General features: G+C 42.0%; 1 protein-coding gene across 1 annotated transcript in view; it reads right to left on the minus strand.

Annotated features, from left to right (window-relative positions):
* The window catches only part of CELF4 (CUGBP Elav-like family member 4), a 687,912-nt gene extending 676,233 nt beyond the window's left edge, over positions 1–11,679 (minus strand). The window contains exon 1 of the mRNA XM_057365600.1: positions 11,157–11,679. Within this exon, the coding sequence (XP_057221583.1) occupies positions 11,157–11,436 (280 nt within the window). The 5' untranslated portion in view covers positions 11,437–11,679. The remainder of the gene's footprint in view (positions 1–11,156) is intronic.
* Between the last annotated feature and the right edge of the window lie 1,148 nt (positions 11,680–12,827).

The raw sequence follows: 12,827 nt of genomic DNA on the forward strand, positions 1-12,827 counted from the left end.
AAAAAGAAAAAAAGAATTAAAAAAAAAATCCGCTGGCCTAATATTTCAGTTGGGGAAATGAAAGATCAATAGCTAACTAGAGCCAATGGGAATCTTTCCATTGATTCAACAGGTTTCAGTTCAGGCCTGAAGGCACCGAGCTTAAGTGACTCCATCAGAGAGTGTTGGTGAGTAATTATCCACGCTGTGATTAGAACCTAGGCGTCCTCACCGCCCGCCCTCACCCACCAGATAATGCCCTTCCTTTCAATGAAGCTGCAGGCGCAGGCAGCAATTTAAACGGAGCAGCTCTGAGGTGTATTAGCCATTACAAATAATTCARAAGGAATGGCAGTGCTTATGCTTCTCGTTTATTTATTTGTTTGTTTAATTTGCTGTTAACTTTTCCTAATCCCTAGCAGAATGCAGAAACTAGCACCACTCTGACACTCTTGTCTCCTGCGAGATCTTTAGGTGCATTTTCTGCCAGTGCTCCTACGGGTTGACTCACTTCTTTTTTTTTTTTTTCTCCTTCTCTGTCAATGACTAAACTTGAAGTTAAATAATTTCTAAGATACTCTCTTTTTTTTTTTGTATCAAAATTGGCTGCATCCCTTCTTGCAAATAAACATGAAGCAATGGTATGCTTTTAAAGACTTTGCCAAAGGATTTTTGTTGGTTGTCTTGCCCATTCCTCACTTCCACTCCTACTTTTCTCATTTATTGCCAGTATCTTGAATGAGATTTCTTTTTCTAAAAAGAAAAAAAAAATCCATATAAATAATAATAAAAAGAAGATAGGAAGAGGGAAARCAAAGTAAAAAAATGACCAAGCTCACTCTGCACAAAACAGAACAAATCCCACAGAATAGCATAATTGAATAACAATATATCTTTATAAAAGAGGGTGAAAAATTGCATCCTCATCCATGTATTATTGAAGATGGAATACGATCAAATAAATCGCGTTTAAAAGCAATTAAATGCTCACAAAAGAAAAACACTTGCCCTGTAAACTGAAAAAAAAAAAAGAAAAAAAAAAAGAAAAAGGCGCGATGAGATGCAAACCTTCTTGAAACTACCACACGGACACTGGAATGAGAGGGTTGAAACTGAATAGTATTGCAGGAGGAGTGAACTAGCTTACCTAGATAAGGCAGCCTATTGTTGAAGAGGGAGTAGTTAAGAAATTCAGAAGAAGTCGGGTCTGTGTGTCTGGATTTAGGTGAGAAACAACCTTAACTCGGTGACATCGCGCGTTATCGGCCGCTCCTGCTTCAACCAGCGGCACCTTGCAGAGCTGCCCGCAACTTCASGCCCCATCCAAACACTGCCACAGGAAAGGTACAGTTTTTCTGGACTTCAGCAGGCTTTGGGGCAGGTGTGTAGCTGTTCTGCAAAGTCCTTTCTCGTCAGTTTTAGATTTTACATAGCATAAAATGCACATTATTTGCACCATGGTTTCCCCCCCATCCCTTAAATGCTGATAAAGGTGTGGGGAAAAAAAAAAATCAAAACACTTTCATTGCAATTCTATGTCGAAAATGAACTCTCTAGGATTAATTCTGTTTTGATGGGGGCTGAAATTGTTCACCAAAATGTTCCTTGCTGCAAGAAGTTTCTCAGGTCCCTGGCTTTTGTGCACCTGGCTGGCCAAGATCTTATCCTACAGAAAAACGAATCTGGTTTCTGTCTGGGTTGAGTGAAATAATGAGCAAGAAACAGAGCCYGGGCACAAAAACTGAATTTTCTCTAGGTTAACTTTCAGAGAGGTGCAAACCAATTCAATCTGCTCGGCAAAGTTATCTCACTCTCCCCCTGCTTCCTCCATGCACCATTTCAAAGAAGTGCRTCTTTACCTTATTATATTATTAGAATCAATCAATATTATTAATATTACATGCGGACAATTCTGTAAATTCTTCATAGTTCTCCTCCCTGCCCGTTAACAGCAGGCACATTATACAGTCTCTGGTTAGATTGGTCAACTAGGCTATTGATAGCCTTAATAAGCAATACCTATATTGTGACCTTTGCTCAYAGAACTGAATCTCTCGTATAGGGCTGTCAGATTCCTTAAAGAAGTATTGATAAGCTCATTACTGTATTGCTACATATAATTTTAGGTGTGATTTTCACTCACCCTGAAGCATCTAGTAACCTAATACTTTCTTTTCCCTCCTAAAGCATTGGCCCTTTTACAATTGATCAAATAGTGAATTAGAGCATTATAGAGAGGAAACATAATCAGGGGATTTCTACAAGCACACTGTGATATATCTTTTGATCTTCTGACAACCTTCATCCCTCTCTATCCTAGGAAGGAAGGGCTGTTTTATAGGGATATTATTAGGCTGATGCTGCTTTATACATCTACCTGCAAGAAGCTGCCGAGCCCGACAAAGATATTTGTGTGCGTTTGCAGTGAGTGATGCATATTATGTGATGCGAATCTATCCTTAGGGACCGGAAAGGAGAGGAACTATGTGCAAATGTAAGTTTCCCTTTCGATACATGCATGCACACACAGTCTCTGTGCAGTATATACACAGGCATTTGAATTAGAAACAGGCCAAATACGCAGTCAGATCTCATCAGACCAACTCTGTCTGCAAAGCTCTGTTTWTATTCTGTTTGAAGAAGCTTCATGTCCAGAGTTATCTGCCCCRGTGCACTGGGAAGGAAGCCTGGTTGCCTCTAAAATATTTTGGAGACTCAGACTCAATGTGCAAATAAATAAAACAGAGACTAATTATTTAAGTGAGAGTGTATCATTTAAATAATATAATGAGCAAATGGTTATGTATCATATTAAACTCTGCATATAGTTCCAGGAATACCCTGTTAAGTCACCTGCCACTTCCACGTAAGAGTATGTTCTCTGTTCCGTGTTTTRAAAAGGAATTATTTAGAGATGTGTATTATCCTGTCTGTACTGAATGCATGTTTTCATTACCATGCACATAAAATAAATGGTTGCATGTGTGTGGTGTACAAACATGTCAGGCATGCTTCTATCTCACTGTACATGCAGTTTTCACATAAAAGTTCATTCTCATCTGTACGTTTTTTTGGTTTTTTTTTTAGGATTTTTTTTTGTTCTTTTTTATGCATTCTGAGTTTATATAAGGAAATTAAACACCTCAGCCACATAAAGGGGTAAGAATGGTCTGCACTGCAAACTGTGTCTGCACTACACCTTGGTCTACCAAACCATAAGAAACTTTCTCCTGGCAAAATACTTTGAAATATCTTACAGTGGAGGTCCCTGTCACCACAAACATATATCCCTGGAGGCGTCAACATTGCCAACAAAATCATCTATTAAATAGTTAATGTTAAACAATGACTTTCCATGTTCAACAAAGGAGGGAGAAATAAACAGATAAGGGTGAGGTAGATCGAAATCTGCATGCCTCATTGGCTGAGCTGTCGGATATTTCTAATGCATCTGAAGGGTTTGTTACTAAGAACCTGTTAAGTATCTTTAAACCTTTGATCTGTAGCCAGTCTTAACAAAGGTGACAATTAATTACAGGAGAGTGCATTGCAATAAAGTTACATCGTGGTCAGTTTATATATACTGTCCAAAGCTGGTTCACAGAAGTCACTGTCAATTAAAGTCTTCTTGGAGTCCAGTTCATTATCAATTTTCCCCCCTTGCCTTGATCAATATTTTTGGCTGCTTCTGCTTGACAAACTTAACACAATGTCTATATCTATATGTCTTGCCATTCATTTACATGRAGTAGATGGCCGTATATGATTTATTTTTAGCTACTACGTATGGTCAGGCACTTTATTTGAGAGGTTTAGAGCTCTCATCCATCTTTATTTTAAGGAGCGACAATAATAAGCCCTCTCTTCCTTCAAGGGGATGTCAGTTGGATATAATGAATGCACATTAAAAGCTGAATTCACCTGTATGTGCATTCAGGCTGTGGCTCACAGTGACAAAAGCAAACAAATGCAATCTCTGTGGTGATATCCTGACTCCAGACAACACCAAGAGATGCAGCGCAGRCAAAGTGACTCGGTAGATCCTGAGATCCCCAAAATGTGACGATGATTTTCGGGGAGGCCCTTGTAACATATACCCCAACTCAGTAAGTGGAGCAGTGGTGGAAGAGAAACAACTTTTACTCACCATGGTTATTATTTTYCCTTTTTTCTGCAGTAGTTTTTAATGCATAAGGGTTAGTCCACTATGACAAACCCTGGTAACAGTCATACAARTTTCGGTGGAGAATTTAAGTGAGTGAGGAATGTGGCAGAGATCAGGATTTTGTCAGTTCCTCAGGTCCTAGTTTTAGTTTCACTTACAGAAGTAAACTAAGTTAAAGGACGAACCAGCAAATGCAGAAATTAGTAGCATTAGCTGCAAGTGTTGAGGTTTGCTGTGTAAACCCCAAATCCAGAATTTTAGAGGGGGTGTGAAACACTGAATAAGTGAAAACCCGCACCAGGATTTCCAAACATGAAGCCACCGATGTGATGGCAGAAATCTCACAGCGTTCTGCCCAGCAGGCAGGTGACAAGCCTTCGCTCCCGAGGTAAAGGTGACACAGGGATTAACGAWGCACCAGCTACTTGTTAAAGTCAGGATTTAACTTACTTTCCTTAACATCTCACCAGTTTGCTGCAAACTTTTATGGGGCAGAAACCACACAGTACCTGATGCACAGGTCGCATCGAGGTCCGCAGTCCCCTTTTGGTTTTTTTTTTCTGGAATTTTCCTTTGAGGCTACAGCCAACACCTACGTGGGTCTTTGGGCATCTGATGTTTTTTTCTCTATTTTAAATGCAGGTAAGCGGTCCAACAGCCTAGATCATCTCCCCCACTTTTTCTCCCTTGGAACCATTACTGGCTGTCGCACAAACCCGCCTCGGTTCACACTTGATTGACGGGAGGGACAGTAACAGCTCCTTTAGTGTCGTTATGGTCTGTCGGGTCAGSGCGGCTGGCATGCATGCGCACAGGGTATGCATGATAAAAAAACACCCTGATGTCTTGCTGAAAAATGTGACTGCGTACTTCCAGCTCTTAGGGATAGGGGAGACCCTCCTTGATCATTCAACCCCTTCCATCCCTTGCTCTCGACCACCCTGAGCAGAGAGTTCTCTGCATGCCCTCCTTGACAGGTACAATCCGCTTTTCGGTTGTGCACAAGACACTTTCCGCGGTCTCGCTCACTCTTCACCCAGACAAAATTTCCWGGTAGTCTCTGACAGTTCCCTTCAAAAGACTATTCCATCAGCTGCCTGGCTTTTATTATGCTATGCAGTTTGAATCCCCTGCTAAAGAAAGCCCTGTCGGTGGCACTGGCCACTAGCTGATGCAGGATACTGGACCAGACGAACCACACATTTCACGCAAGGTGACAAGGATCCTCAGTTTTTCCCTCTACTTCAGTGTTGAAATTTCCAAACTTTTCTGGTTCAATATGGGGGGAAAAAAGACATAAAACTGAACCCAACTGTCTTCTGTACCTGCTGTTATTTTTCAGAAATCAGTGAGCTTCCCATTCACCCCTTAATTAAAACCTTTGTAGGGACAAGTAAATACTACAAAATTTAGTTGTTGTTGCTAATTAGGTTTTTTTTTTCTTTAAGAAAAAAAAAGTATCCTTTTTTATTCCATAAAATGCCTAAAGGCAGCAGTATATGTAGATACTGAGGGACAGAAGCAAACGTAATCTGTAAAAGTGTAGGAAATGTAAGTCTAACCTGGAGAAATGTAGAAGAAACAAAAGCTGTGGATGCACAAACTTTGATTTCTTTCTTTTTTCCATATTAATGTAACTTTTAAACAAATTCATCTTGTAAGGATGATTAGCTCATATGGTAGTAGGACTAGCTGAAGAACAGCTTTCAGTGCAAAACTTGACAGGCAAGCAAGAGATCCCAGAAAATTGGAGTTTGTATTGGAAATGCTGACACAACSGTAACAACAGCATCATAACTGGCTGCAGCTGCTTTTAGAAACCAGAATCCATGTCCAGACCCCTGAAAAAAAGAGTTAACATACACCCTTCTAATTTATGAAGCAATCTGGACTATCTGTTTGACATTATCAAAACACATAGRCGCTCATCTGTACAGGAGATTTTAATGTACAGGGGGGTTCTTTTTTCCTCGCTTCCATCAAGCTATCCAGTTGCATTGTGATTGTTTTAAGGGGTTGTTCTTTAGACCTAAGGCATAAAGTCTCCTCTGTTTTATTCCAGTTTATTTGTGCGTTTACCTCCCTAAAACTTGTTTGGTTTACTACCATACTAAATGCTGTATGTGTTGCTTTCAGCCAGGCAAGTCTTATGTTTCAATTATGGAGGAGTTTATTCAGCACCTGTATTGCGTTGTGCTTCTTTTCAACTAAATTTCCATTTCCCAAAGGCTGTACACATGAATGTGTATACATCTCTTTTTCTGTATGTGTACACACAGACAAATCTATACATTTCTGCATATAAACAAATACATCATCTTAACAGAGTGCTCATTTTCATYGCGCCTTTGAATTTCTGACATATCCAAAACCTTCGTAAACATCCTTAAATTTAACAAGGTTTTAATTTTTTCTGTCCTCTATCTTTGTAATCAAWCAGAACAGAATATAATSAATGGAAGCCTTGTTTCCCTACCCYAGAGGTGTCTTAAATTCCAAAATTATTTATACTTTTAAGAGGCTAAAGCTGTGAAAGAACTAAACTATTCTCTTCTTACTGCATATTTCTATCTGCATTGAATGCTTACAGAGTGAGGTTCGGGTCAGGTAGGAAAAACACCCTAACCACGGGACTGCATCGGTGGATTTCAAGGAGGTTTGGGGGTTTTTGTGCTTTTTCTGCCCCCAAATAAAGGTTGAAAGAGTGTCGTTGGTYTCAAGTCCATGCGAGGCTCTTGCTTTTTCAGTGCACACTATCTCCACACTTTAAGTGCATTTGCCCACATGTGTTTCAGTAAATCTCAGTTAAGTGTGGAATGCTGATTTCTTCTGACTTCCTAARTAGAATATTATGGAGACCTGTGTGTTTTAAATTAAAACATTTCCCAGGCCTTGAGTACAAGCAAGCTTCAAGAGAAAAGACTGTTTAAACCTATGGGGACAGTCCTATATTTAGATTACATTAATTCATAAATATTATACTAAATACCTCTTAAATTGGCCTTAAATGACTTCAAAGATAATGCATTATAATATGGCTGTCCTGAGAGCACTAACCTTTATATCTCCCAGTAACTCAGCCTTTAAGCATACTCCACTGCTAGATAAGATGGGGGGAAGTTATGAATGAATGTCTTGCTAAATTGTTAAAGTCTGATTAGTGAACTCGGTGCGTGTGTGTGTGTGTGTGTGTGAGGGAGCGTGGGTGGGTCAGCTCAGCTCCGGTGGATTTGCACCCGTGGATCTCAGCACACAGCCTCTCCCCAGCCCCAGAGCAAAGTACCAGAGCAGGAGCCTGTTCCTGCCCCGTGTGGAGAGAAGTGAGGATGGGGGGAATATGCAGCAGCTACGCTCGTGCAATGAAAGCTTATTTTCTTGGGGATCTGGCAAGCCTTTCCCGCCTTCCCCCACATGCTGCTTCCCCCGTACCCTTTCTCTCTTTGCGTATCTGCAAGAGAATCATAATCCCTTGCCTCTTCCCTGATATCTGTACTGGTATCAGCCAGAGCTGCTGGTGAGACAACCTGGGACTTCACTCTCCTTTTGTGATAGTTTTTCTTGGAGGAGGGCATAGTAATGTACTTTATCCTTAGGTTCTTAATTTTCGATTTCCTCCTGCTACACAGGGGCACCGCAATAGCATATCTTCATAATATTTTCAAGAGTACACATCCTTTGATCTCGTTTCAATGGATTTACACCTGAAATTACCCAGGTTGCTGGTTTTTTTTTTTTTTCACTTTAAGCTGATTCCTGTCTCTTCCCTCCTCTCAGAACAATCCCACCTTCTACCCCTCCACACCCAAGGTTTGCTCTCCGTACACTTAAATAAACTACAGCCTACTATTAACCCTTCAGGGTATACCACTGTCACAGCCTCATCCCCTGAATTAGGAATGAAATCAACTGAGAGTGATGGATCAATTAATGTATAAGCATTATGCATCTCTTATGGAAAGCATCTTGGGGTTTTGTATTGCCAACCTACCCCTGTGAGCCAAGTTGGACTATCTTTATGCAATTCTTCACCTATGCCTGCAAAGCAAAGCCAAAATAAGGACATCTGAGTGAATACAATGCTTCACATGACTGCATTTAGAGAAGGAAAAAGAGAAAAAATAGATTAAAAATGAAATAAAATGAATAAAATAATAAAAAAAAGCCAAACACAACCCTCATCCTTCAAAGCCCCATCACGCTTTTTGACTTAATAGTAATTAATCACTACTGGCAAGAAAGTAATTTTTTTCCAGGTAGCCAGAGGCACATTTTTATCAGGATTAGCTAATAAATCAGCGGCATCGCTAGAAAGGAGTTCAAACTCTTCTCGGATGTACTAAATAAAACCGATCTCTGAAATGCTGGCAACTCGGTGTCTACTGGAGCTTCGCTCAAACCCTAGCCTGCAAAATAACAATCATCATCATAAATTTTCTTTCCAAAGTCCAAAACTTACAGCAGGTTAAAAAATGACTGTTTGTTTTGAGATGAACTCATGCAATTTGGTTTGATGAGGTGACAAGATTCCCCACCTGGCTTTTTTCCTATGTTGCAGCTTTACAACAGAAATGAAATGAAGGGAAATGAAGTTAGTATCTTGCTTAATTCAGGGATATGTGTTAAACACATCCAAGCAAGATAAATGATCCCTCTCTCTCTCTCGTCTCTCTCTCTCCTCTCTCTCTCTCTCTCTCTCTCTCTCTCTCTCTCTCTCTCTCTCTCTTCCTCTCTCTCTCTCTCCCCCCCTTTCTGAGTTTGTCTCTGTGAATACAGGCATACAGTAAAAGCAAAACTGAACTGAAAGAGGGAGCACTCAAGTCTACGGAATAGAAATCAAAGTTAGCGCATAGATTGAATAATTTCAGGTTTAAGATAAAACATAACAAAAGAATAAAGTCTCATCAACAAAGCACAGTTACCTCCCACTACCAAAAAAAAAAAAAAAAAAAAAAATTACTTTATCAAAGTGTTAGCCCAAAGATTTCCTCTACACCGTGTTGAGTGATTCTCTTCAGTGTAGCTTTTACTGCTGTTATTTTTATTTTGCAGAAACCTTGGATGATTTTTTGCAAACACATGCACACACACGCACGAGCTCAGTGTCTACTCTCACTATGAGACAAAATCTCTCAGGACCTCTCCTTCCCTGCACTTCTTACTATGATTTTTATTGCTAAAATTAATAATTATTGTAGTACGGCTGTCATGTTTAAATGATGCCAATCAGACCTTGATGGGGCTTCTAGGAAGCCAGTCTGAAAAGAAAGCAAGATTCGAAAGAGCTACACCGATCATTTTTAAAAATGAGAAGGGTGTTTGAAGCGACCGGCATGAAAGGATGGAAGAAATATCCTATAACTTAGGCTGAGTGCTTAGTCCCCGAGCCCTGARCATTTTCTCTAGCCTGTGTAAAACTGATACTTTGCACTGTCAGGGTATATTTTCATTCGTGTTTCCTGAGAGTGGAAGCAAGGAGGGGAGTGAGTGGGAAGGAGGCAGAGATGCCTGCTAAACATGCTGTTAAGTTCAAGATTTACAACTCGCCAAGGCATCTGGAAAGCTGGGGAGCCAGTAATGCCATTACCGGTGACTGTCACTGCCAGGAGTCCACCAAGCTGGACTAGACACTGGTACTGAGGCTGTCCTGTGAAAGATACAACTTCCACTCTCCCCATGGCCCCKTGCAAAACGCTTTCTCCTCCTGCACTAAACCTGGAGTCACACCCCAATCACTTCTGATCCGGTCTTTWTCTTTTCCCTTTTCTTTCTYACAAATAAATACAAACACACACATGCACACACAGACACAGAATCTGAATTAATAAGGCGGCTTATATCGCTCCCGGTTCTCTCCTGCTCCTAAGCGGGGCTACCATGCAAATTACCTTCAACTTCCTCCCTGTGAGTCCTACTTTCCTACCCGAGGATCTGAGCATCTCTCCCCCACTACACACACCCTCCCCCACTCCCAAAACGGAGCACCATCTAATCTGATAGGCACCTCCGGAGAGCCTAAGCTGAGCAGGGAAGCGAGCGGGCAGAGATGGAGCAAGTGAGGCATTGCGTGAGGAGTGCATCTCCACTACCTTTAGAGAAAACCTACAAAGTTCCCGCCGTGGACTTCGGGCACATTAAAGTAGTGCTTGGAATATGCCTGGTCAGAGACTTCTTCCCTCTGGAACTAAGCTGCCACCTGTCCCTTCTGTCTTGCCTTCTCTCACACACGCACACGTATCGTGATTTAATGCACACACCCCTGCCCCGCTTGAAATGGGCTTCTTTATTGTTGTTTATATCCCTGTTCCCATATTGAATAGAACCGAAAAGAAATAGCCCCCCGGAGCAACTCACTCTCCTCCACTTCTTGCTTTGTAGAGGACTAAAAATAATAATTGTGACAGCAGCAAAAACAAAAATTGCCAAAAAGAAACAGAAAAAAAAGGGGGGGGGTGTGAATAAAAAAGACTGAAAAAAGAAGAAAAAGGGGGGGAAAAAAAAAAGAAAATAAAAGAAAAAGAAAGCCGCCGGTGCCAGATACAGAACAGTTGTAAAATAAGGGGTTGCCAGCAAAGCCGGGGACAGACAGACGGACACACACACCCCCGGGCTGACGATGAGCGGCTCCCGAAGGTAAATACAGAGCACCCGCTCCCGCTTCAGCACCGCGGACAGCTGCCGCCGGCCCCGCGCCCGCGCCGCCGCTCGCCCGGCGCTCCCCGGGAGCTGCCTCTCACCCCCCAAAAAAAGCGGGGAAAGAGATAAAAAATACTAATAAATAAGTCAAACGGAGCTGACTCCCTGCCCTGCCTCTAGCTCTTCTCTTCTCAGGATGGGTCTATTATTTCTTTCCCTGCCCCCCCAGCCTACCGCCTCCGCCCCCGGGCCAACCAAAAATGAAATAAAATGAAATGAAATCGAAAGGAAAGAGAGAGAGAAAGAGAGAGCCGGGGAGGGAGAGGGAGCCTGCCTTTCTCTCCCGATCTCTCCCGGGAAAGTTCAGGAGGTAACTCACCTTTGTGCATGCCAGTGAACCTGTCCTTCAGCACCGTCAGTTCATAGATCTTCCCGAACTCCTCGAAGAGCGGTTTGAGGTCTTTCTCGTCCAGGTTACGGGGGATCTGCCCAATAAAGAGCTTAATGGCATCGTGGTCCTTCATTGGGATGGTGGATGGGTTTCCGGGACTATGGTTTAATCCGTTCATATGCCCGTTGGTGCTGGGGTTGCTGTGATTGCTACTCAGGCTGGTATTGTCTGGTTGTCCGTTTGCTAACGTGGCCATCTTTATATACATAGAGAAAATCTTCTTTCCTTTTTTTCCCCCTCTTCTTTTCTCTCTCTCTCCCTCTCTCTCCCTCTCTCTCTCCCTCTCTCTCGCTCTCTCGCTCCCTCTCCCTCTTTCACACACACACACACACACACTCACACACACACACACTCCTCCCTCTCTGTCTCTCTCTCTCTCTCTCTCTCTCTCTCTCTCTCTCTGGGTCTGATCTGATTTTTTTTTTACATTGAAGATCTGTGTCCTTTCCGTTTAAACAGGCTGGATCGGTTCAAATTCCCAGCCAGACTAGGGGGTGGGGTGTGAGTGTGTGGATGTGTGTGTGTACGGGGAAGGGAGGCTAGGGGTGGGGGATTGCTTTTGCCTCTACTCTGGCTAAACCCCCTCCTCCCATCCAACCACCCCCCTGTCTGTCTGCCCGGCAGAAGCTTAATGGTATCTTCCAACACAGCCCCTGGCTATAAATAGCACTAGGCGCATGGCTCTTTGAGAGACAGTCAATTTCTATTGTGCCAAGTGAGCAAAGGGGAACGGTTGCGTTTTTAGGACCAATGATGATGATTTTTTTTTTTTTTTCTCCTTTTCCTTTGCAAGCCCTCCGATCAATCGCTGTCGTTATAATTTCAGTGACCATCGGGAAATCTGCCTTTTTATTTGAGAGGGGGAAAAAAAAAACCCCAAGCCCAAGGTGTTCGGACTTCTTTCTGTTATGATGATGCCTCTTACTTATTATTTACTCTCATTACAATTTCGCAAATGATAATAAAAAGCAGTTGAGATACGGATGAAACCCCCGGCTCAGAGGTTGCTTTTGCTGTTGTTGTTGTGATTGTGATGTTACAAGCTCTCTTTACTATATCTGTTCATGTTGCATCTAAAAAAAAAATGCATGCTCTTTAAGCTCTTTTTTTCTATAAATTATGTTACTGCTGATCACATCGAACTAGGAAAGCGCAAACTGTATTACTGTAGCGCTTCAGAGAGAGAAAAAAAAAATCGAGATGACTGTTGTTAATTTTCGTGCTGCCGATATTTATTTTATGTATAGTCAGTGCGGGCGTTATCTCCTATGCGGGCTTTGTGTGTGTGTGTGTGTATATTGGAAAGGGATTGATTAGGCAAGATTTTCTTGCCCGACTTTCAAGCCATCAGGATATTCTCTCTGTCTCTGATGGAAACATAAATCGTATTTTGTAGTCATCAGTGATCGGGAGTTGCTTGTCCGAACAATGCTCTCTAGACAAAGTGTACTGTATGGTGGAGACGAAATCAGCTCTTCTTTCATAGCATCTGGGGGTGGGGAGGGCAGGGAGCCTCGGATTAAGGACACAACTCCCCCTTGTCCCCCAAATAATAATAACAGTAATCCGAACAGTAACAAAACAAGGCTCTGCGTGCGC

Source organism: Malurus melanocephalus, unplaced genomic scaffold (genome assembly GCF_030028575.1).
Source record: "Malurus melanocephalus ecotype Western Australia unplaced genomic scaffold, MMel_1.1 scaffold_55, whole genome shotgun sequence".
Taxonomy (NCBI): Eukaryota; Metazoa; Chordata; class Aves; order Passeriformes; family Maluridae; genus Malurus; species Malurus melanocephalus.